Source organism: Pristis pectinata, chromosome 7 (genome assembly GCF_009764475.1).
Source record: "Pristis pectinata isolate sPriPec2 chromosome 7, sPriPec2.1.pri, whole genome shotgun sequence".
NCBI lineage: Eukaryota > Metazoa > Chordata > Chondrichthyes > Rhinopristiformes > Pristidae > Pristis > Pristis pectinata.
In genome coordinates this window covers 96,388,305-96,410,630 of record NC_067411.1, presented here as the reverse complement: position 1 = coordinate 96,410,630, position 22,326 = coordinate 96,388,305, and the positions used below count along the sequence as shown (strand labels likewise).

At 40.2% G+C, this 22,326-nt stretch overlaps 1 protein-coding gene across 5 annotated transcripts; it reads right to left on the bottom strand.

Moving 5' to 3' along the window:
- Positions 1–1,920: 1,920 nt before the first annotated feature.
- Positions 1,921–21,524, bottom strand: LOC127572701 (arrestin domain-containing protein 3-like). 5 transcript variants are annotated; one of them, XM_052020222.1, is made up of 9 exons: positions 20,861–21,504; positions 18,340–18,408; positions 16,802–16,883; positions 15,855–16,002; positions 14,516–14,618; positions 13,565–13,821; positions 11,139–11,301; positions 10,118–10,272; positions 1,921–3,937 (listed from the first exon to the last, which is right to left on the bottom strand). In XM_052020222.1, the coding sequence occupies exons 1-9, from the start codon at positions 21,138–21,140 to the stop codon at positions 3,872–3,874; spliced, it is 1,323 nt and encodes a 440-aa protein (XP_051876182.1). In that variant the 5' UTR covers positions 21,141–21,504; the 3' UTR covers positions 1,921–3,871. The 5 variants fall into 5 exon arrangements, with proteins under 5 accessions (XP_051876182.1, XP_051876183.1, XP_051876186.1 ...); XM_052020224.1 differs by lacking the exons at positions 1,921–3,937; positions 10,118–10,272 and adding exons at positions 12,967–13,051; positions 13,164–13,209 and having other exon boundaries at positions 11,153–11,301; positions 20,861–21,524; XM_052020223.1 differs by lacking the exon at positions 18,340–18,408 and having other exon boundaries at positions 20,861–21,499.
- Between the last annotated feature and the right edge of the window lie 802 nt (positions 21,525–22,326).

Genomic DNA, 22,326 nt, shown 5'->3' with positions numbered 1-22,326 from the left:
ACCTCCTGAGGAAGTAGAGGCACCGGTGAGCTTTCTTGTTATTTACCCTAAAGGAGAACGACTTCAACAATTGACATTGCTGCCAGCCTATGACCATGGCAGGTAGTGAGTGAACCAAGAAGATGGATAGACCTACTTGTCCATGATAGCATTGATGGGAGAGCCTACTGCGTAAACCTTGTGAGAATAAAGTCCTATCTTCACAGCAGGGACACCCTCCATTGAAAGTTGGATTCCTGTGCTCCATTTAATGCTGGAATCTGCAGCATTTACGGCAATCATCTGAGTTTCATCTTGCAGTGCCAACCTATTGAGTGCATTTTGCTGATTCATTGGTTAATGATCAGAGGGCAATACAATAGTGCATCTGCTGCCTCACTGCTCCTGCAACCTGGGTTCAATCCTGACCTCAGGCACCATCTACATGGAATTCAGAATCAGATTTATCATCACTGTTTTATGACGTGAAATTTGTTGTTTTGCAGCAGCAGCACAATGCAAAAACAAAATTACTGTAAATTACATTGTTTTGGTTGAATCCGTAGACCGGATGCTGCAATCATAGAACATGGAGGTAGCTTGAGTTTTTTCCACACTCCCTGCATTATGTCAAATGGTGCAGGTGACTCACGTACCTGGACTACATGCCTCAATATCACAGGAAAGTGTTAGAGATGTGAACAATTCCCCCATTGGCTCAGTCTTGTTAAGACAATACATCCATGTCTGGGCTATTTCTTTTCAAAAAAAAAATCATTAAAATATCCTCTTAGTTTCTCACAGAGGCTCCAGACATTCCTCACCCCCACCCCCCTCCCCATTCTTGGTCTTCTGGAATTAATCTTTAAAATCATAAACTTCACATTTAATACTAGAATAGCATCATTCCATTTTCTTTCCCCTCTGTGATTATTATTTCTTTGGTTGGTTATGATGTGATGGGGATACAAGTGCATCTTTGTAATAGTAACACAGCTGTGCCTTAACAAAAGGATCGATAGAGGAAGCTGTCTTTCTCTCACAGACTTGCTCAAGTATCAGATGTTGAGGTTGCAAACATTTGCTGGGGAGGGGAGGGGAGGGTAGAGAATTAACATTGAACGTCCAAAGTTTGGCTCACACTGGAAGTTAAACTTAATTGCAAAGTCAATGGCTTTAAGTGGTAGCCACTGTCCTCACTGAAAATTAACACTCAAATGGGAAGAAAAACTTAGGTATTCCACATTGTTATATTATGCATTTATGATGGTTTGTAGCTCTGTAGTTTTTAAAAATCATATCTGATTAACAAGATCAGGAAAGGTAAAGCGTTTGACATAAAAATTCAAATCTAAACACAGCATTTCCTCACCTCGAATAATTGTAAAAAGGGACGACTTTGCTTTGAACCAATAGTATTTGTACTAAATTTAGACAGAGGCAAAAGAGGTTGCTCAGGCTGAGAGTGGGTGATCTATTACACCATTAGCAAATACTTAAATAGTTCATCTATTTAGATATTGGCTGCATTGAACTTCCTCCTTCTCCAATTTTACCTCAAAAGGATTTATCATAACTGTGGTAATTTCCCTCCTTGTGGTTCAGCCTTATTTGTTATGCATGGTCAACTTTAACAGCAAATGTTATTGGACCAACTGGGCCAAGGGACATCAAAACTAATGCATCAGCTATTCACACACATGGCTTCCAGCAGGGGGTGCCAGATAGCAACCATCATGGATCAGTTTTCCAACCCTTTGCCCAATGACTTTCTGCCAACTACTACTGACCCCCTGGCCCAGATCAGATTCTTCAGCATACGAATCAAACCTGGCACTTCGCTGCAATGGGCAGTTTGCAACTGTTCCATTTTTACAGCTTTAACTACATTATTGGACATGCATTCGAAAGCAGGAAATTGTAAAATAAGAAGTGCAAAAATTCAATAGCAAAACATTTTAATTTTACACGAACAGCTAAACAAAAATGAAACCATACAGAACATGGATCTTTGTTTCCTTAACAAAATCTACAAAGATAATTACAGCACCAAACTAAAAAAAAGTCTGTACACGGTCAAGGAAAAAAACCTTACAAAAAACGTTAAATATTGCACTTGGTTTCTAGAACATTTTGGATTTTTAAAATATTTATTCCTAATTTTAAAAATCAGGAAACTAAATTGAATACTGGACTACAGAGTCCTCAGTCTCTTAAGTTGGGGATCGACCAATATTGAAGAAATATATAGTTATATTCAAAAATCACTATTATAGCTATTCAGATTCGGCAGATAACTGAAGTAACCACCAGTCAAAATATCCACACATGATCCGAAAAGAAAAAGAAAAACTGAGTATTATCAGCAATGACCATGTTTGGCCAATGACAAAGGTTGTGGAATAATATTGATCGATCCCTTTAAATTTTTGTAATTTTTTTTTAATATCGTATAGAAATCAGGTTTCCCATCTGCTTAAGCAATTGTTGATCCCTAGTTCGGAAACAAAGAAATGAGGGTTACCCAAATAGAAACATCAAATGCCCTATAATGCCAAATACCCCACAAAACAATTTATACATCAGGGACACTCGCAAAATACTGTGAGCCTCAATGCCCTCTCTCAACAGAACAGGAAAGAAAATGCAACTCAATTAACAGTCAAATCCTTCCACCAAACTATTCCATGTTGGTGCTGCACCCAAGTTTGGCAATACAGAATAGCATACTTGTGTATTTTTTTTTACAAAAAGGCCACTTGTGGAATAAGACATTCACTCCTGCAATTGATTTAACTGGGAGGAGGACTTTCTCTCACAACAGCAATGCCCATTTGACCTTGGTGAACATTTAACGTCCAGTACTAAATGAAGTCCTTCAGACAAGAACACCAATTTTTGTGCGTGTGGAAACAGGTTGACTAATTCTTGACCTGATACATTGGGAACAGGGTAACAAACCAGTAGGGAAGAAATTATGATTAAATATGGTGGCGGCTATGGTGGAAAATAGGAATTCAAAATCCAACCATATCTTGCAATCGTCCCTCATTTTGAAACAGTGCAATTTAATCAAAACACAAAAGAATACCAACAATTTGGCAAGTGACAAATTCACCTGAGATTTGTGTGTTTTAGGCAGTCTGAAACACAAAGATACTCTGTGTATAGTAGAAATGCAACAAATAGGGAAAAAAAGACAATTCTCCCGAGGAAGGGAAATTAATAGAGAATCTCTTTGCAGTCTTATTCCAAGTTTTTTGATCTGTTGCTATTCTACTACAATAGGTTGCAAAAGAACAAGTAGCAACAAATATTGGCTTGAAGGCATTTGATGTTTGAAAAGAAGCCACAATTAGGTTGGTGTTGCAAGGCCGGCCTGAGTAGGCAATACTGAGCACGTGCAAAGCAGGTACGATCCAGGCTACAGGTTTGTACACTGCTGACTTGATCTTCGAACTGTGCAGACCCCAGGCAAAAAAAAAGAAATCACTAACTTGATGTCTGCAGTTCACCACAATTGAAAATAAAAACAGCCATCATCAAGACTGAATGGAATATGAAGCGCAACACAAGCACTGAATAATATGTGCAAATTTCAGTTAAAGTTGAGACCCCAGGAAAATGGTGTGAAAGTCATGCCAAACGGTGGCCACTGTCCACTTCAGCTGCTCCTTGCATGTGCCCCATGAAAATGTTACGGTTTCCTCCGGCATCAACAGCAGCTTTGAGCCACAGATTCTGGCTTTCATTAGCATTGGCTGTCTGTCTATCCATTGTCACAAAACATCACTGAGCTTCCTTTTTGCCTTGAGTCTTCTGTCCTCAGTGCAGTGATGCATTTTTTTTTAAAAACCACAAAAGAATAGGCTCAATAGCCACGTGAAGCCCATCAACGGGTAGAACAACACACATTTGTTTCTCGGTTCTGATTTGACTGATCTGGATTAGGATCAATCTGTAAAATAGAATGAGTTAGAAGAATAAATAAACAGATAGATCCCCAGCTGACATTTAAATAGAACAATATAATTTAAACACTCAAAATCCTCTTACTGAAAATAATGATGACCCATCATAATGTCAGAATTTTTCCCAGGGCGAAAATGGTTAACACAAGGGGGCATAACGTTAAGCTGATTGGATGAAGATAAGGCGGATGTCAGAGGCAAGTTGTTGTTGTCTCTCACACACACACACACACACACACACACACACACACACAGAGTGGTGGGTGCATGGAACACACTGCTGGCAGAAGTTGTGGGGGCAGATACATTAGAGACATTTAAGAGTCTCTTAGACACATGAATGATAAAGAAATGGAGGGCTATGTGGGAGGGAAGGGTTAGATAGATATTAGAGCAGGATAAAACATTGGCACAACATCGTGGACCGAAGGGCCTGTACTGTGCTCTATAATGTGACATTGAACAACCAAAAGCCACCTGCTCCATACCTCAACCAAGCGAAGCCAGTCATGGGCTGATGTGCTCAAGGAAAGGCATAGGACAGCCGTTAAAACCATTTGGTGGAACGCCTGGTTGTCAGGACTCGCCAACAAGCACCAAGACCTCACTTGGCTGGCAGCAAGATGGACTTTCCTCACCAGATTCTTCCTGCATGGAGTCTCACTGCCAATGTACGCTACCCTCAAGATGACTGCAAAGAGGACGAGATCGCTCACCTCTTTGTGGACTGTGCATTTTCCAGACCTTCTTTGCAAAGGATGCAAGGGTCCTTGTTGAGGTTCATCCCAAGTAACTGCATTATGGAGAATTCTCAGATCTACAGGATTTTCCCCCAGGGATGCCAGATGAGATGAACATCAAGGGCTGATGGAAGATCATCAGCTTGGTGAAAGACACACTTTGGTCTGCCTGAAACTTGTTGATCTTCCAGCACAATGAGATGCCTGGAAGTGGATGCTGCTCACTGGTACACTCCAGGAGTACGTGCTGAGGGCCACACTGAAGCTTGGTGAAGCCAACGTAAAGGCTTTGTGGGGAAGGACTGCAGTCCAAGTCCTGCTACCACCAGACAGAGGGTCTGGGTCCTGTGCAACAGCCTGGTAAACACTTGAAGTGTGCATTGTTCAGAAGGCCACAACTGACTCTGGTGCTTTATACAACATACTAACCTAATGACTATGAATGTAAAGAAAGCCAGGTACTGTTTTGTATTTCTTGTATCTATTTATTTAGGAATAAAAAGTTTACTTTTAAAATAAAACAAAATTGGAAGTCAGATGGCTGGGATTGGTCTATGACAGGAGAGTAGGTTTGATCTCAATCCTAATAACTACTTTTTGTTCTTAAAAATCCATAAGTTCCTCAAACTTGTAACCGATTCGTTAAACCACAATTTATGCTGATTTTGTTGTTGGCAGTTTATAACAAAATGGAGTACGGCACTGCTAGAGGATGCAAAATACGTCCCACAGCAAGCAGAAAATATACAGGATTTGAAGCAACCAAAGGACATTTCCATATTTTATGCATTTAAATTAAAAGCTCGAGCCATCAAATGATCTTTTATGCATATTAGGTACACATCTTTAAGAAAATGCAAATGCTTTTATTTTAATGCAGTTCATTCTGTTGCAGTAAAAAAAAATGCACTTATGGAACAAGATTTCAACAATCAGAAAAAATACTTAAAATCCATTAAACAGCAAATACGACTGGGTCAGGCTGCTCCTAATATCATGTGTACCTCTACTTAGAATAGGATGACCTGTCAGTCTGCCCAGGGTAGGGGCGAGGCGAGGGAGGCAGAGCTTTGATAATGAACACAGGGCAATTTCAGCACAGGTTTTGTTAAGCTGGTGCAAAAGATCCAACAAGTTGATAGCCTTAATTTGTGTAAAAAAGGAGCACCATTTCCAAGCTTGGAAATGACTGAGCAATTGCAACAAACCTTCCCTATTTTTAACTCCAACCCTTTTACAATAAATACTAGCTTTAAAATTTTTTAAAAAACCCCAAAAGAAAGCAAATGCAAAGTGACAAAGATGCTTTCTCCAAATTTTCTAATGGCTGAGCTTCTTTTTGTGAAACTCAGTCCAAGTAGGGAGATGTCAGTGCAAGGGCTGCCTGCTGGATGGATTTCTACTGTATCATAACTGGCATAGCACACGTTTGGTACGCAGTCATATTTTACAGTAGCAAAGGTGAAGAAACTACTGACATTTGCCATTATTGTTCTGTGAAACTGAAGCATGTCTGGGATATTGCACATGTACAACTTAATCTGGAAATCCCAACGTTATATTCACTGATCTAGCACTCCTCCACAGGTTGGAATTCTTCAATGTAACAAGACCAAATTTACTTAAACCAACACAGATTTGAACTTCTTACAAAGTAGTCTCATGATAAAGTACCATGTAAGACACCAACATCTTAGAGGAAATTCCCGATTTAACTAGTGTACTAAGCCATATTTATTGCTTAGTTATTTAAGGCCCAGATAGGTTACTAAGTTTAGGTATGTGTGTTATAGTTTTGTTGCATGAATATTTAAAAATAACTGCCTAGGAATTCTAGTTCAACCAATGGGTGTACTGGATGGCAGTGGAAGTGTGCAATATTCATTCAGTCATGCCGAGACTTCAGGGAGCAGTACTTTTTCAGCATGAAACTGTGTTACACAGTGCTCAGTTCAAAAGCTGTGTTCCGCAAGGGCCATGCTCATGTAGGTGGAAGATTGGGTCAGGATCTGGGGGCTGTGCAAAGACAAAATAGAATTCAGGATATCGGTATATATGTATGGATGTCGGGGTTGGGTGGGGAGTGGGGCAAGGGTCAGGCCCTTGGAATCAGGGGATTGCAGAGCAGCTGATTGGTTGGTAATGGGGCTTGAAGGCCAGTTATCAACCTTGCTGGCAGTTGTCCCAGTTTGGGGGGGGGGGGGGGGAAAAAAGAAAAAAAAATCAGTTTGTCCCAGGATGACTGGTCTCCTGGACTTATTCCAAGATGCCCCACAGCATTCCAAAAGCAGCACTGCATGGGTAATGTCATCCCATGCACCCCTGAATCATGATAGGGAAAAAAACGTAACTCAATGGAAGTGCCCAAGGTTCCAGATTGGCATGGAATGTTCAATCCTGGGAAAGACCAATTTTCAATTGCATAAAGATAAAAAGAAAATTCTTTCAAGATTTTATGTGAATTCTAATTTCTTTATTCAGCATTCTGCATAATGTCTGAAAAAGTCAATTAAGAAATTGCTTCTCTATTCAGTCTGTGCAAATCCTTTGGGTTGATGCCATCAAGCTAGCTGAGCAGCCATAGTTGTTGTACCTCAAGGATCCCACTGAACTGATGTCCAGCATCAGCAGTAATGCAAAGTCTTTGCGGGCAACTTGGTTTAACAAAAAAGGTCAGAAGTATCAGTTCTTCAATGCTGACACCAAATTCTTGGCCTTTTTTCTTTTAAATAACTTAATGGGTTACAGTAGATCCCATCTACTTCTAATTTTGCCCAAATGATAAGACGTGATGCAGTTGAACAGATGGCAACATCTAGGATACAAAATAAAATGAACGCAAGAATTGGACAGGAATCAATATTTATGAAGATCCACGAAAATAGTAGGGCCACATTTTAGCAGGCAGAACATTTCATGGCCCTATGTACAGAACTGAGTGCAGTAAGAAGGCAAGGGAGACCAAGGAAGTGCAAGGGAGACAGAAGTGGTTTAAGTTACTGGCCTTATTCAGGGTCAATGACACCAGAGCAAATTCACTGGGCTTCATCAGCAATGCTGAATTGGATGACATAGGAGGTAGGATTAATGCAATATCTCCAGCAGAGTAAAACACTTGATTTCCTAATTGGAAATCTATGACCATCGGTGTACTACAGGGATCGGTGCCAAGACCCTTGAAGTTTGTGATATATATTATCGACCTGGATGTGAATGTATAAAGTCTGATAAGCAAGTTTGCAAATGGCATGAAAATTGGTGTTATGAATAGTGAGGACATTGTCCAAGTCTACAGCAGGATATAGTTAAGAGGGAAAATTGGACAGAGCATTGGTAGATGGAATTTAATCTTGACAAGTGTGAGGTGATACATTTTGGAAAGTCAAATCGGGGCAAGACATATGCAGTAAATGGTAGGGTGTTAAGGAATGTTAAATGAACAGAAGGACCTTGGGGGTTCACGTCAATAGTTCCCTGAAAGCAGCGACACAGGTAGATAGAGTGGTGAAGGTGGTCATATTGCATGCTTGCCTTCATAGATCAGGGTACAGAATACAAGAGTTGGGACGTTATGTAGCAACTTTACAAAACACTGGCTGGACTGCATTTGGAATATTGTGTGCAGTCCTGGTCATCTCACTGTAGGAGAGATGCAGTTATACTGGAGAGAGTGCAGAGGAAATTTAACAGGATTTTGCCCAAATTGGAGGTCTTTAGTTGGGGGGGGGGGGGGTAGCGGTGGGAAAGAGAGACTGGATTTGTTTTCCTGAGAGTGAAGGAGGCCAAGATGTGATCTAATAGAGAGAACAAAATATTAAGAGGTATGGATCAGGGAGATGGTCAGAATATTGCTAGAGGAGGTGGTGGAATCACTACATTTAAGAGACATTTTGACAAGCATGTGAATAGGCAAAGCATAGAAGGATGCAGTCCTAATACAGGCAAGTGGGATTGGTGTAGATGGACAAAAAGATCAGCAATGGGTGTGGTGGGTTGCAGAGTCAGTTTCTATGCTATGACTCCAACTCCAAGGGGCTTCGCAAAAGCACTGGTGAAATTTGATCTGGGGGACACAGGAAGATTTTAGCATAGATACTTTAAAGTGGATCTTAAGAGGGTAAAGAGAGGTTGAGAATCTTAGAGAATTTGTTGGCTTGGGACTTTGACAGCTGAGGGAATGTTCACCAAAACTGGGATGCGCAAGTGGCCAGCGTTAGAGAGTAGATATTTCAGCAGATTCGGGGAGGCCTCAGAGATGGTGAGGGTTAGTAGTAATTATATAAATATTACTTCCATTGGTACACATTTGGATGGGTCAGAAATAAAAGTAGCAGATAAAGCTGCTTTGCAAAAAAAAATTGCATTGTCACAAATGTTGAAATTAGGGAACTTCTTGTGGGCTTCTGCGATAGCTCTGATGAACTAACTGCTTATGCTTTTTCTTCCCTGGGCTGCTTGTATGGCTCAAGAAATCAGGCACATGTCCATTCCCTTCCTTGCCTTTGCATGAGCACAGCTACTGCCCCTGGCAAGATATAATTGGGGTAGCCACAGAGTTGTGGTCTCATCCACACTGACAGTCCTGGTGAGCAATAAGCTAAAGGCTACAACTTCCAAGAGTCCTGACATGGTGCTTAAAAAAAAAACTTCCAATTTTTCTCTTTCTTGGTGGCAGCAGCCAACAATCAAATGAGATCTTTAAGGCCAAAGTGGCGTAAAGGTTCCATAAGAAAAGTACTTGAACATAGATCACTTGGTCCTACGGTGGACAAACAATGTTCCAAAAAAGGCAGGTGATGGTCTTTGTTGCCCTTGGCTGATTAAAAGGGAGTCAGATTCAGGTTCCAGAGTGCAGAGTGTCGGAGACAAGCACCTCACAGCATCCAGTGTGTTAACACAAAATCCTGCAGAGGGAGCCCTGGAAAGAGCTCTCTCCATTTGGCCATGGGTAGGGCAATGGCCAGAATCCTGGTCCATGGAAATGAAGGCATGTCCTTGCCAGATTCTTCACACCCTTCACCAAATGATACTCCCAGCAGTTCTGGGCTAGACTGCAGTACCTCCTCTAGCCTCAGTACTTTGGATAAGGGAATGTTCACCAAAACTGGGATGCACGAGTGGCCACCATTAACGAGTAGATATTTCAGCAGATTAGGGGAGGCCTCACAGATGGGCCTGCTTCTATTGGCATAGGCCCAGTTATATTACTTGGGGGGAAGTCCCAAAAAAAAAATCCCAAGCAAAATAAAGATCCAACAGAAGGGTTTAAATTTTTCCTTCATTCTCAAATACGGGAAGAAGATTTACCCCAGTATCATGTGCTTAACACATTTTGTTTTAAATTATTCATTCTTTATATCTAGAGATTCCACCTAAAAAGTGGTTCACACATTCCTCTTGTAACTAACCAAAAAAAAAGACTCGTACCTCTGAATACACAGGAGGAGGCTGGTACCTAAATTCCTGGATGTAGGCAAACAGTGGTCCCTCAAACACTCTTTCTAGTTCATCCCGGACAGCTGTTGTAGCCAGATTATTTCGTCGTTGCTGCTCGGACACAATTTCTGCATAGCTGGGTGGAGCTAAAATGAAACATAGCTAATGGTTAATAATTAAAGTGGATAGCAATTAGTCCAACCAATTTGTTCAGAATACCAAATTTCTACTTCATCATTCTAACACAGTCCAGCTGCACTTATTTGGAAGTTCTGTTTGTTGCTCCGCCACTTAAGACCGCAGCTCTTGCTCATTGCTACATTAGGTAGCTATTCTACCCAAGGGAAATGAGATGCTGGAATCTGGATTTAAAAAAAACAGCAAGATGCTGGAGGAACTCAGCAGGTCAGGTAGCCTCCATGGACAAAAACAGTCAATGTTTCAGGTCGGGTCCTGAAGAAGTGTCTTGACCCCAAACGTTGACCGTCTGTTTTTTTCCCCCACGGATGCTGCCTGGCCTGCTGAGTTCCTCCAGTATCTTGCTCTTTTTTTCCCCAGCTATTCTATCCAGTTAGCAAAAAGTGGGAGATGCCTCATAATGGATTTGGAATATTATTGTCACTTGTACAGTGAAAAATTTGTCTTGCATACCATTCATACAGATCAATTCATTACAGGTAGTACAAGGTCAAACAATACAGAATGCAGAAGAAAGTGTCACAGTTATAGAGTAAGTGTAGTGCAGGTAGACAGTAAGTTGCAAAGTCATAACAAGGTAGATTGAGGGGTCAAGAGTCCATTTTATTGTATTAGGGAACCGTTCAATAGTCTTATAACAGCAGGATAGAAGCTTTCCTTGAGCCTGGTGGCATGTGTTATCAGGCTTTTGTATCTCTGCCTGATGGAAGAGGGGAGAAGAGAGAACGTCCGGGGTGGGTGGGGTCTTTGATTATGTTGGCTGCTTCACCAAGGCAGCGAGGACAATTTGATTTTCCTGGAGCTTTTTCCTCACCTTCCGGTCGTTCAGGCAGCGCGAGACTCAACCAGTTCAAATTCATGCTACACTGGCTGCTGACACTGGATGTCCGGCTACCAAAGGGATGCAAGGGAATGGTGCCAATAACTAGTGGTAGGTTCAAAGTTAAATTCATTGCCCCGGGGATATCCACGTAGACCTAAGAGAGAAAAGAAAAATTTGGAGGTTTTAATTGCTGAGACACTTTCCCTCTCCTTTCCACTTTCTCCCCTTAGCCCTCCTCTTCGGAAGGTGGTAACTTATGCTGGAGCATGGTTCCACTGACAGCAGCACGTGGCTACCTTTCAGATGAACACCTGGATAATGAAGGTGGTTGTGCCATTCCATTACCGGGGTCCAACTAATACAGTTTCCAATATATTTCCATACACATGCACTTCCAGCATAGCCGCTGGATAGCAATCTGCAGAACAGGAAACTTGAATCAGTTTTGTTAAGCAATTCCTATCCCCTGAATTCTGGAAACATCGAGGACAAAAGTAGTGCCTTCACCAATGTCCGGCTGAAATCACTCAACTTGGTCGAGCTGCAGTCAAAATGTGCGAGCTTCCTCGTTTATGCAGCTCACAACACACTGTGGTATGCATCTGCTCACTGAGCTTATGGAGAAGGCACTGCAGTTTACCCCAGAATGCTTCGCTACTGAAAAGACAAAGTTAAGTGCCAAGATTTGTATTCAGAAACGTAGTGGTCAATTATTCATTAAAACTTGGGCTTTGTCTCAAAGAAGTCAGTCTTTCAAAACAACTCATTTCTGTACACTTTCCAAAAGATTATACTGTGTGCATTTTATTTTTCTGCTAATCTTTAGTGTGTTTCAAATAAGGCTTCCCCTCAAATATTCTTCCCCTGCTACCATCAAATGGCATTGATTCTTGTCTGATGGTGTTTTGGTGCTAACAATAATCTTCAATACTTCACAAGTAACCAGTCTTCATTTAGGGGCCCCCAAGTAGTTGCAGGGGTATCACAGATCCTGTCCTGAACTGACACTTCCATATCTATCGTTGGAGTTGGTTTTTGATGAGTGATCAAGAATTCCAACTGATTCTTTCCCCTCAATTCTTCAGACAGACGAACGGGGACACCCAAATTATTCTGTTGGTTGAGATTGTCTAATCTTTACGCAGGTATATAGAATTTGTGACTTCAGTATATGGTGTTTTTAATCCACTAGTCTTGTGCTTTTACTTCAAGGAGATCACACAAACAATTTAAATTTACATTCATACATCACTCACAGGGAGCTGAAAAATGCATTCATTTAAGATTGCCTACTACAGGGGAAAAAAATACAAGTGACTGGAGTTTTACTACAGGTCTATTTTCTAATTCGGAACAAATACCTTCATTCCTGAATTGTTGCAGAGTTCTGCAGAAAGGAAATTTTGATTTGAACACACAGTAACAGATGTTGTGTATTTTTAAAAATGGTGCAGTTGCTACTAAATTCCCTGTAGGAAATCACAGTTATTCTTAAACTCGTACACTTTTGGAGAAGGACATTAATAGAAGTTAGATTCTTAAACCTTGTTACACATCATGGTAACACACCCTAGAATGGTCATGGTTAAACTAACCTACTGAGGAAAAAAACATGCAGCAGAGCTTTACACTGGCAAATTGCTCGAGAAAGGACAGTTCTTCCAAAATATAAAATGACACTATTCCCAAGACAGTGAGTTACCAATCTCAACCGGGCCAGCACAGGAGGGATAAGTGGAAGCTAACTGTCTCCCCATAATAATAATCAAAAAAAAAATGTTTCAACAGTTTTAAAAACAGGGCAAGTCACCCCGCGCACCTCCTGGCAGCCGGTTACAGAGCGGCATTGGCTTGGGAGCAAGTCACCTTCACGCCCTCTTGGCCGGGATGTAGTGCGGGTTGATCTAGAGAAGGGAGAAAATAATTTTTTAAATGGGAAAGAAATATACACAAAACATTAAAAAGACAATTAATTTTTTTTTTGTCTCTACAAACACCTGCATTCACAAACGTTACCTGCGGAAAAGGGAATTTTGCATTCTTCAAGCTTACAGCAGGAAACCTAAAAAAAGGGTTAGGAAAAATATCAAGAGCATGAAAATTTCCCATACAGTTTCTTGGGCTTTCCTTGACAGCCAATTTCACACCTTAGTCACATTATGAGGAGGGAAACTGGCTGCTAAAGGATCCCCACCTCTCTGAGATGTTTCTACAACTAAATATTCTTAACCAAAGACTGAATTGAGCTAGATTGGGGAATGGGGAAAGAAGAAAATAAAAAGGTGAGCAAAAATTGAAGCGAGAAAATGATAACACAGTAAACCACCTTCTTTAAAGGACTGGTGTTACCAACGAAATGTTTTTCAACCATGTCCTCATTTTGAAATGTCAGCATACAAATTAGAGGAAACACCTACCGTAAGTGAGTATTCCACGTGAATTATACTGCAGTCTACAATCGACGGTGACACTGGTGGAATTTTCAGTAGTTTTCCATTCCAACTTTCTGTTTTACCAGATGACAGTGATTCTCCTCGCAAGTTGGCTACAAGGTGTTTAACTTCCTTCATTTTCCCTTTGGCATAGAAAGTCTGTGTTTGGTAAATGGCTGCCTTTGGCACTACCATACGGGAAGAACAATTCTCAATTTCAGCAAATATGTGAATTGATTCACCTACGCAAGACACAAAGTGACACAAATTACATTGTGCACCATGTCTGGAATATGCATCAGTTTCATTAAAGGCAACAATTTAGGGTGCCATCTAAAGCACATGTAATGAATCAACCTGTTCAGTAGTAGTCTAAATTGATAATATTTGTGCTTTACCATCACCTATCAAAATGGTAAACAGTCCCAGTATGAACTATGGAAACCTGGACCCATTTTATTACGTTCATAGTAAAAATGACATGGAATGATTTGAGTAAACATTTTAATTAAAAAAGATTAGGACAGAAAATAAATTAAATTTGTTGGTGATTGTCATCAACAAATACCTCTGTCTGACCTTCTCTTGAGAGTGATAACTCACTGCCACCATCTTCTGGTATTTGATGTGGACAAGAGCCAGTTTGGTTGGAAAACAAATGCTCAAGGGCTATGTGATAAATTTGGTAAAGGCTAAGTGATGACAGCCAGGCCTAATCCTCTCCTCAACAGAACGAAATAGACCTTAAACCTTAAGTAAGGGCAGGTTGAAGAAAGATTAATTTGACCAAAATTGGGAATAAGAAAGCCATTTTGTTCCCCCATCTTTGTCCAAATGCAATAAATCCAATTGAAGCACCACTTCAGCTACCTGGCTAATCCATTAATTAATCAAAGACCAAGGATCGAAATTAGTTTTCAGTGCTCCAGATTTTACCTGGTGTGTAGCCCTTGCGTTCGATTTTGGCACTTAGGGATATTGGGCCTGAGGAACAGAACCAGCAACAAAGAGTTTTCTCTTTTGTGCCTGCCTGTGGTGACTGCAAAAAGAACAGAAAGCACAGTAAATACCCCTGCTCCCTTCAGAATAGACAGTCTCTCAGGATGACATATGGTGCTACATCAATAGCAAAATAGCTGACAATCGATGCCATGCACTTTCAAGTGCAAGATGTTAATGATTTACACAGAGCATTGCACAAGGGGTGCATAATGCCTGTCCTGTAACTGGTGGAAAGTATCCTACAGATCTTCTGGACAAGTTAAAATTAATACCAATGAAATATCACAGGTCAAAAATCTTAATTCAACTTCAGAAGTTCAGAAATTGTGAGTATCGTTCACAAAAGTGACCTCCACTTCATGAATATTTGCAAAAAACAAATCAAGAAAATGACTCTTCAAAGTCAAATTCCTTAAAGTAGTATCAGAATTTCAGGGAATGGAAGTTTTAGTTAAATCCCATTATAAATGTGCCAGTCTGTGTAAAGAGGTGCACCAAATTGCTACCGTCATTCTCCAACTTTATATTGCAAGAAATGGATTATAAGTACAAGTCAGTTTGTGTCTAGATTAAACTATGATTATTTCTGTTGTGGCACACTCATATTTACATGGAATGCCCAACACTGCAACTTCCAAGACGTTTTATAGCCTAATCTGATAAAAGCAATAAATAGAGGTGAAACCACGAAATTTCTCATCAGTTCATGTTTCACAGTTTATCCACTCTTAATAAAATGTTTCATAGTCTATCCACTTGATTACTTTAAATGGATTTTTCAATTACTAGAGTTGGAGGACAAATATTAATCGGCATGGTGGGGTTAGAGAGGTTTACAAATTCTCTGTGTGTTTAAAAAAACTTGATAAATGGATTTCCTTAGTACTTTGGAGAATTTTAATTACTGTATTCGAGTGAATTGTTTCACAATCTTCAATGGGTACTTATTATATGGTTATGTTCAATTTAGCAGAACAACACAAGTCTCACACAATTATCATCTACACTATCGTTTGTAAGGAATCTTTCCAATTTTCACTGCCAATTGGTCATGATTTTAATTACAACAACAGCCTTTTCACAATGATGGAATGCCAATATTTTCTCTAGAAAGATTTCTAATAATTACCGCGTAGTGTTTCAGCCAGTAGTAACCGATTGGTTTCGGACCCTACTCTGCATTCTTTAAATTGAGTTAAAAAATGGACCTGTATGGGGAAAAAAAAATACAGAATTTTACAGTAGTAAGTTTGCAAAGCTTTCAAGCACTCACCAGCAACAATGGAGTATTAATGTCAATGTGTTCAAAGACTGTAAATTCTTTTTTCACTTTCATTACCAACATCCACGGCCTGTGCAGTTCAGCTTTCACCCAATAGCGCACACTGCCATACTTGCCTTCAAAGGAGGTAGCTAATGGTCTGTCAAGAGAGAAAGAACCAGTCAACTAATCTGCAACACAAAAATCAGCTTCATAGGGATCAACCAATTCAACAAAGTCTTTCAGAATGCATAGAGGTTAACCTGATTGTCATCACATGTGCAACATCCTATGCCCCTTCATTGTGCAATTGAAGACTTTCAGATATAGCGGGGTGGAAGAGAAACTAGGAAAGTGCAGTCAGGATTTGATGATGGTTCTCCTTCAGCTATCTTCTGGTTTTGTATGCTTTTGCTAGCACAGATGCAAATAAGTTATTTCCACTTGTTGGGAGACCAAACCTGGTGATAAACATCCAGTAGGGAAATTCAGGGGAAAATTCTTTCCCCGGAGAATGGTGAAAATGGGAAACTCAGCTATTGCAAGGAGTAGTTATGGTGTATGGCATGTAAGGCGAAGCTGGATCAGTAAAAGTAGAGGAGTAAGTTACCCTGAAGATATTCAAACACTAGTATGGACCAAATAGCCTACTTCTGTGCTGTACACCTTCTGTAATTTTACATTAATTATCATGTGGAATGATCACTAGAAAAAAAAGGATTAATTTGAATGAAAGGATTATATGGTGGGAAAATCTTAGTTTTTATTCTCAAAAGAGAAGATCAAGTGGCCTGAACAGGCTTCTTCTTCAGAATTTCATACATCTTTTCTATGGTGACTGAGGAAAGTCTCCCAAAACAAGTAGATTCATAACATAAATCAACCATTATTTGGAAACATTTTCATATTCTACAAAGCACTTAATAAGGAAGAAAAAAAATTGAAAGTGTAAATCTTACATTTGTGGAAGCTCAAAGCTGAATGGATATTCATGTCTGCCTGAAGGAATTGTGGTGAGGTCTTCTTCACAATCATCATCATCTGGGGAAAAATAAAAATCACAAAATAATTTGAATCAGCAAACCAGATATTTTACTCACCAAAAGAATAAAAAAAAATCCAAAGTAAAATATGTTATGAAACAAAAATCAACAGTATACTTGGAAGGTACAACTAAAGTAATCTTGCTTTTCAATAAATTTAACAGAAATCATGGTACATGGAGCTTACAAAAATAGAGGGCTATGGGTAAGCCCAATAATTTCTAAGGTAGGGACATGTTCAGCACAGCTTTGTGGGCAGAAGGGCCTGAATTGTGCTGTAGGTTTTCTATGTTTCTATAATTTCTGCAATAGAATATAGATTGGGGAATTTTTTTCCCTTGATATTCATTCTTTCGTGAGACATAGATGTTGGTAGAAGACCATTTATTGTGCATCTTTAAATATCACCCATTTTTATGAAAGGGCAAACATTTTTCCCCCCCACAACAATCTGATAATTTCATGGTTACATCACCGAGACCGACTAAATTCAGGGAATAAATAAATCTGGAATTAAAAAGTCCCTCACACCCAGGGATTCACATACATGACTTCAGATCACTGGCTGATGGCCCAGTAATTTAACTGCTACACTACCACCCAATGCACAACTTATACAAGACCTGCTCTAATTAATATTATTGGTGCTTTAATAAGCTGTGCAAACAGCTGTATCCATAAATGTTAAGAACATATTATTGTTTTATGGGAACCAGTGGGAAGTCTGCTGTTAGTTACCCATTCTTGGTTGCACTGAAAAGGGTCACCTTCATCTTGAAGTACAGGTAAAAGCTTTATTCAACTAATTCAGGCTCTTTGCAGACCAGTTAAGATTTCTCTATAATAATGTGGGGCCAGAGTCAGATATACCAGCAGCCCTGATGAGAAAGATGGTTGATTTCCTGCCACAGAGGACATTATTTCACTTTACTTTCTCGTAGCAACGCTAGAGCAATAAAGTTAAGGGCAAAACAACAAGTTTCATGACAAACGTCAGTGATAATCAACCTGATTCTGGTCAATCAAATAATCACTTGCAAATTAGCATCAAATGTAGAGGAGTTTTTCTTCAATCTTGCTCTTTTAGCAACCCAAGACTTGATATTCTATAAATAGAATGGAGTTAGTAACTTCCTCCTAGTTCCAGCCAACCGCCAGCACCCAGCCTCTGTTACCCCTATTGGAGATGGGGAATATACTGTAAAGCTGATTGTTTGGAGTTACCAGGCGTTTTGGTCCTATCAGGAGCTTCAGGGTTTTGAGTAACTTCATCCTGCACAGCCACTGTTGAGCCTTTGGGATTTAAAATTTTATGGTAAACAACTTGACCTTCCTTATTCTCCTCAATGACGTGACCTTAACAACTTCAATTCATTCCCCTACAAGTTAGACGTTTACTGACCAACACTTTAAAAACAAATATATATATATATAGAGGAGAATTCTGTAACAACCTGATGCTGGTTTCCATTTACTGATGACCCCTGTCCAACAAATGCACCTGTCCCTTTTCCACGTTATCACTAAACAGGGGATTAAAAAGCGTAGTTTAAATAGGACTCATTAGCTTCATCTCAAAAAAATATTGTTGCAACACAATTTGGAAAGAGCACGCCTACGCCTGGGTGGTTACTACTTATGTTTAAGGAGTTTTTTTAATGCACAAGTATTTATGGAGTGTGCATTTTGTATAAAATTAGTAAAGCCCTTTGTGTGGCTGCTTTCCGGCAAGGTTCTGCTCCAGATTCGTTGCATTTCTATCTCCGCCTTTTCTGCCAGCTCAGCGACGCTCCGCTTTGCAGTGCAGCGGGTAAACAAGTCAGCGAGCTGTCAATCAGATCAGCAGCAGGCAGAGCCCGAGAGCGGAGAGAGCCGGCCTGAACCGGTGCGAACAGCCCAACGCAGCCGCATCCACATGGTATTCATCAGCACAGGAGACAGACACAGAGCGTAGCCCGACGTGCAGGCTGAGAGGCTGCCGTCAGAGTGGTGAGAGGGGCGCGACGGCTGATTGGAGTCGCCAGGCAGCTCTGCAAAATTGCAACTGCATAAAGCTGCCCGAGTGCACGGCAACTGAAATAGCCTAAAACCCAAACGTCGTTGCATTTTGCAGTCAAAATGTTCAGCACCCATACTTTGCAAACTCCTCCCTCACTGGATCATGGTCAGCTGCTTGCATTTGAGGGAAAATAGCTCTCAGGAATAACCATGCAGTAAATTGGATGCAACGTTATATTTTTTGCACATTTCTCCCCTGATGTATTTATTAAACATAAGCATTTCGCTGCAACGTTTTGAACTCTTTATTTCAGATTTTTTTGCAATGTGATTCAGGGCGGGGGGGGGGAGAGAGAGAGAGAGAAAAAAAGAGATGACAGGCAGCTCTATTAACCAAAGAAAAGTTAACAGCGCCTTAGCAACAGTCTAACAAACGGCAGCACCAATCGGCACTCTGGGGAGGGGAACTGCAACGAAGCTGAACTGAGCGACAGAAACTTGGGCAAGATGTATAGAACGAAATTGCAAAAAAAATGAGAAGATAATAAAAAGGTAATACTTATTGCAAGTATCAGACGTCAGCTATTATTAGGGAATTACATAAGTGTCTATAATTATTATTTTTAGGGGAGATTGGACAAAAAATGAATCTACCCAGCCGGCAAACACAAACCACCAGCTATTTCCTTAAATATTACGTGAAACGCAGCGAGTTTAAAGTGAAAACGTAAGCAAACTTCACAAAAACCCTACATTCAATGCATTAATGGCATCGTAAGATAATTGCAAAACTGGATTCGAATGTCGCAATTTCACTGTAAAACTGAATGTTGTGACATGGCATCAAAACTGCACCAAATATGCGGGCAGAAAATGATAATTTAATGTAAAATGAACATTTTAATCGGTGCTGTGCATGTAAAACGAAGGTGTAAAGCAGCTGTTGCAAATTGTTTTTCTGCAAAAAGCATTAAGTCATCCTCACCATCTGACAGTGTGGACCAATGAGCGAAGAGAAGGACTCACAGCAACCCCCCCCCCCCCCCCCCCCCCCAATACTTGTCCCAAACAGGATTGAACCGCTTTGAACAAAGGGTGGAAACTTAGGGAAACAACTAACCATTTTTTAAAAAAATGATACAGTATCTACACTAGATTTGCAAAAGGATAATGCAAAACTTGCAGTGTCAAAATTATTGTGGCAGGATATGTTCTCGTTTTATAAATCTACAGAATAAAATTCATTTACTGTCAAAGCACCTCATCGAAGTGATAGTCAAATGATAATAGGTGTTACTGTATGCTATGCATAGTATATTTGGACAAAATAGTAGCGTCACATGAAATTAGTAGTCACTTCATTAGCTGTTTTTTATTTTAACATACCAATTCCGAGAAACATTGGATTGTCAATTGAGGACTTAAAGTCAGGGATTTAATGTGGAAGCCATTGTATGCATGTAGAGCATTCTATAAATTACTGCAGATCTAAGATGTATTTTACTTTAACATTTTATTTTGCTCTCTAGATGTAGGAACAGCAAAAAAAAAACCCTCAAAGCTTGGATGAAGTTTGTTTCGCTGCAATTCTATAGATGTTAATTTTGGTTGTATCACAAATTACATAATGATGGGACTGTTCGCTGAGAAAAGGGATTGAAACCTCTGCGAATCGGTGGAATAAAACTGCGGAAAATAAGAGGAGATATTGACAGTTTCCTATCCAGCCTGAGCATGTCCTACCACTTTTTGGCAAACAAATTGGCAGTGAAAAGTGATCGGCAGGATGCCTAACTTTTACATCCGTAATGTCTATGTAGATGGATAATATGCATTTTTCTTAAATATGACCAGCGACTTGCCCTAGATTGCTAACATCTTACATCAGAGTTACAGTAAGATGCACAAAGACTTCCAGCCGCACAAACTTGCAGGTCATATTTTAAAGCCTGTAGCATTTACAAATTCCAAGCTTACCTCTCTCGTGTCCGATTAATAGGTCTTTGTGGTTGAAATACTCCACTTCTTCAGTGTAGTTCTGAGTGTAGGCAGTATTAGAACCAGCATTTCGCGATTCTGTCCAGCGTACTTTCGCCTGTCCTCTTCCATGGATTGTAAGAGATCTCACCCTGATTTCACCAGTAACTTCTATAGTCACCCGCCCAGAGACTGAATCTCCACTGGCATAGACGGGAATGTTGTTCTCATTGGGACAGTCATAGCTTATTGTAAAACTCCTCACCTTTCCCAGCACCATGGTTATATATCTATAGATAGATATATACGTGTGTGTGAGAGTATAAAAATGTACAAAAATGGAGATCTGAAAAATGGGATCTTCACCACGGATCCGTGCCTTGCGCTGCAAAAGCTTCAGGCGCGACCAGTGGAATATTAAAAAGGAGCATCTGGATCCGGACAGTCGGAGATGCTGTTACCCAGCTTTTGGTCTGTACAAAAGACGGGGGTATCATACCTACCACCTCATTTAAAACGGTTTTTGTGAAAAACAACCCGAGTGCGCCTGTGCATGATTCACTCTGCTTCCGCCTTTAGAGTGCAGGGCTGGTGCCAGCTGATCAACAGCTGATTGAGGTCATTCCCCAAAGCTCGCTTTCTCTCTTCAGCCGAGCAAAGCAAGGGGAGCCAAGGTAATAATACACACACAAAATCATCCGTGCTTTTTTTTCTTTGCACCACCTTTTTTTTAAAAGAAAAAAAGATTATTGCATCAACCTTCACTATGGTTTCCTCCCCAGTGTAATTTTGCACCGACGCGGATACAAAAGGCAATTAATGCAGCCAATTCAGTGCACAAGGCGAGTGCATTGCATGGCGCCACATCGCGGCCTGAAAAAGTGTCACATTAATCACTTAGGATACATCCGCAGGGCTGTGAGCTTTGCATTTTTCGTCCATATTACAACGAGTGGAACTTCAAAGCCTTTATTCTGCAAACTAAACACGGTGATTTTGTTTTTGAAGGATAATGCAAGATAACAGAAAACTGCAGAGTAGGGTTGTTGCAGTTGCTGAACCCAAGGGTTGGAGACGCATAATTCTCTTCTAGTTGGTCTACTGTACCGTCTGACACCTTGTGGTTGCTTCAGGTTATAGTCCATTACAAACTGACATATAAAGTAGTCTTGGGGTGATTTTTCTCCCCGGTTTGTCACAGCATTTCAATATTTATTTTATATTGGGCATAGTTTCCTAACTCAATTCTGAATCAATGCTTTTTTTTTGCTTTATTTTCCACGTTCGAAAGTTTCAGTAACATATTTCAGAATATTTACTTTCAATGAGCATAATGCAGTTAATTATATAAAGGTTACACAATGGAGTATTGGAAGGTGAAATCTCCCCATGCTGTTGTGTTCAGTTTCTTTGACACAAGGACATGAGTGGCCATTCAGTTCCTTGAACCAGTTCAGCTAGATTGT

Coding starts and splice junctions, on each gene's coding strand:
- LOC127572701 (XM_052020222.1), bottom strand. CDS start 21,140: ATGGTGCTGGGAAAGGTGAGGAGTTTTACAATAAGCTATGACTGTCCC. Junction 18,409..20,860: donor ATTAATCGGACACGAGAGAG/GTAAGCTTGGAA, acceptor TCCCCTGTTTAG/TGATAACGTGGAAAAGGGAC. Junction 16,003..16,801: donor AGCTTTGAGCTTCCACAAAT/GTAAGATTTACA, acceptor CTCTCTTGACAG/ACCATTAGCTACCTCCTTTG.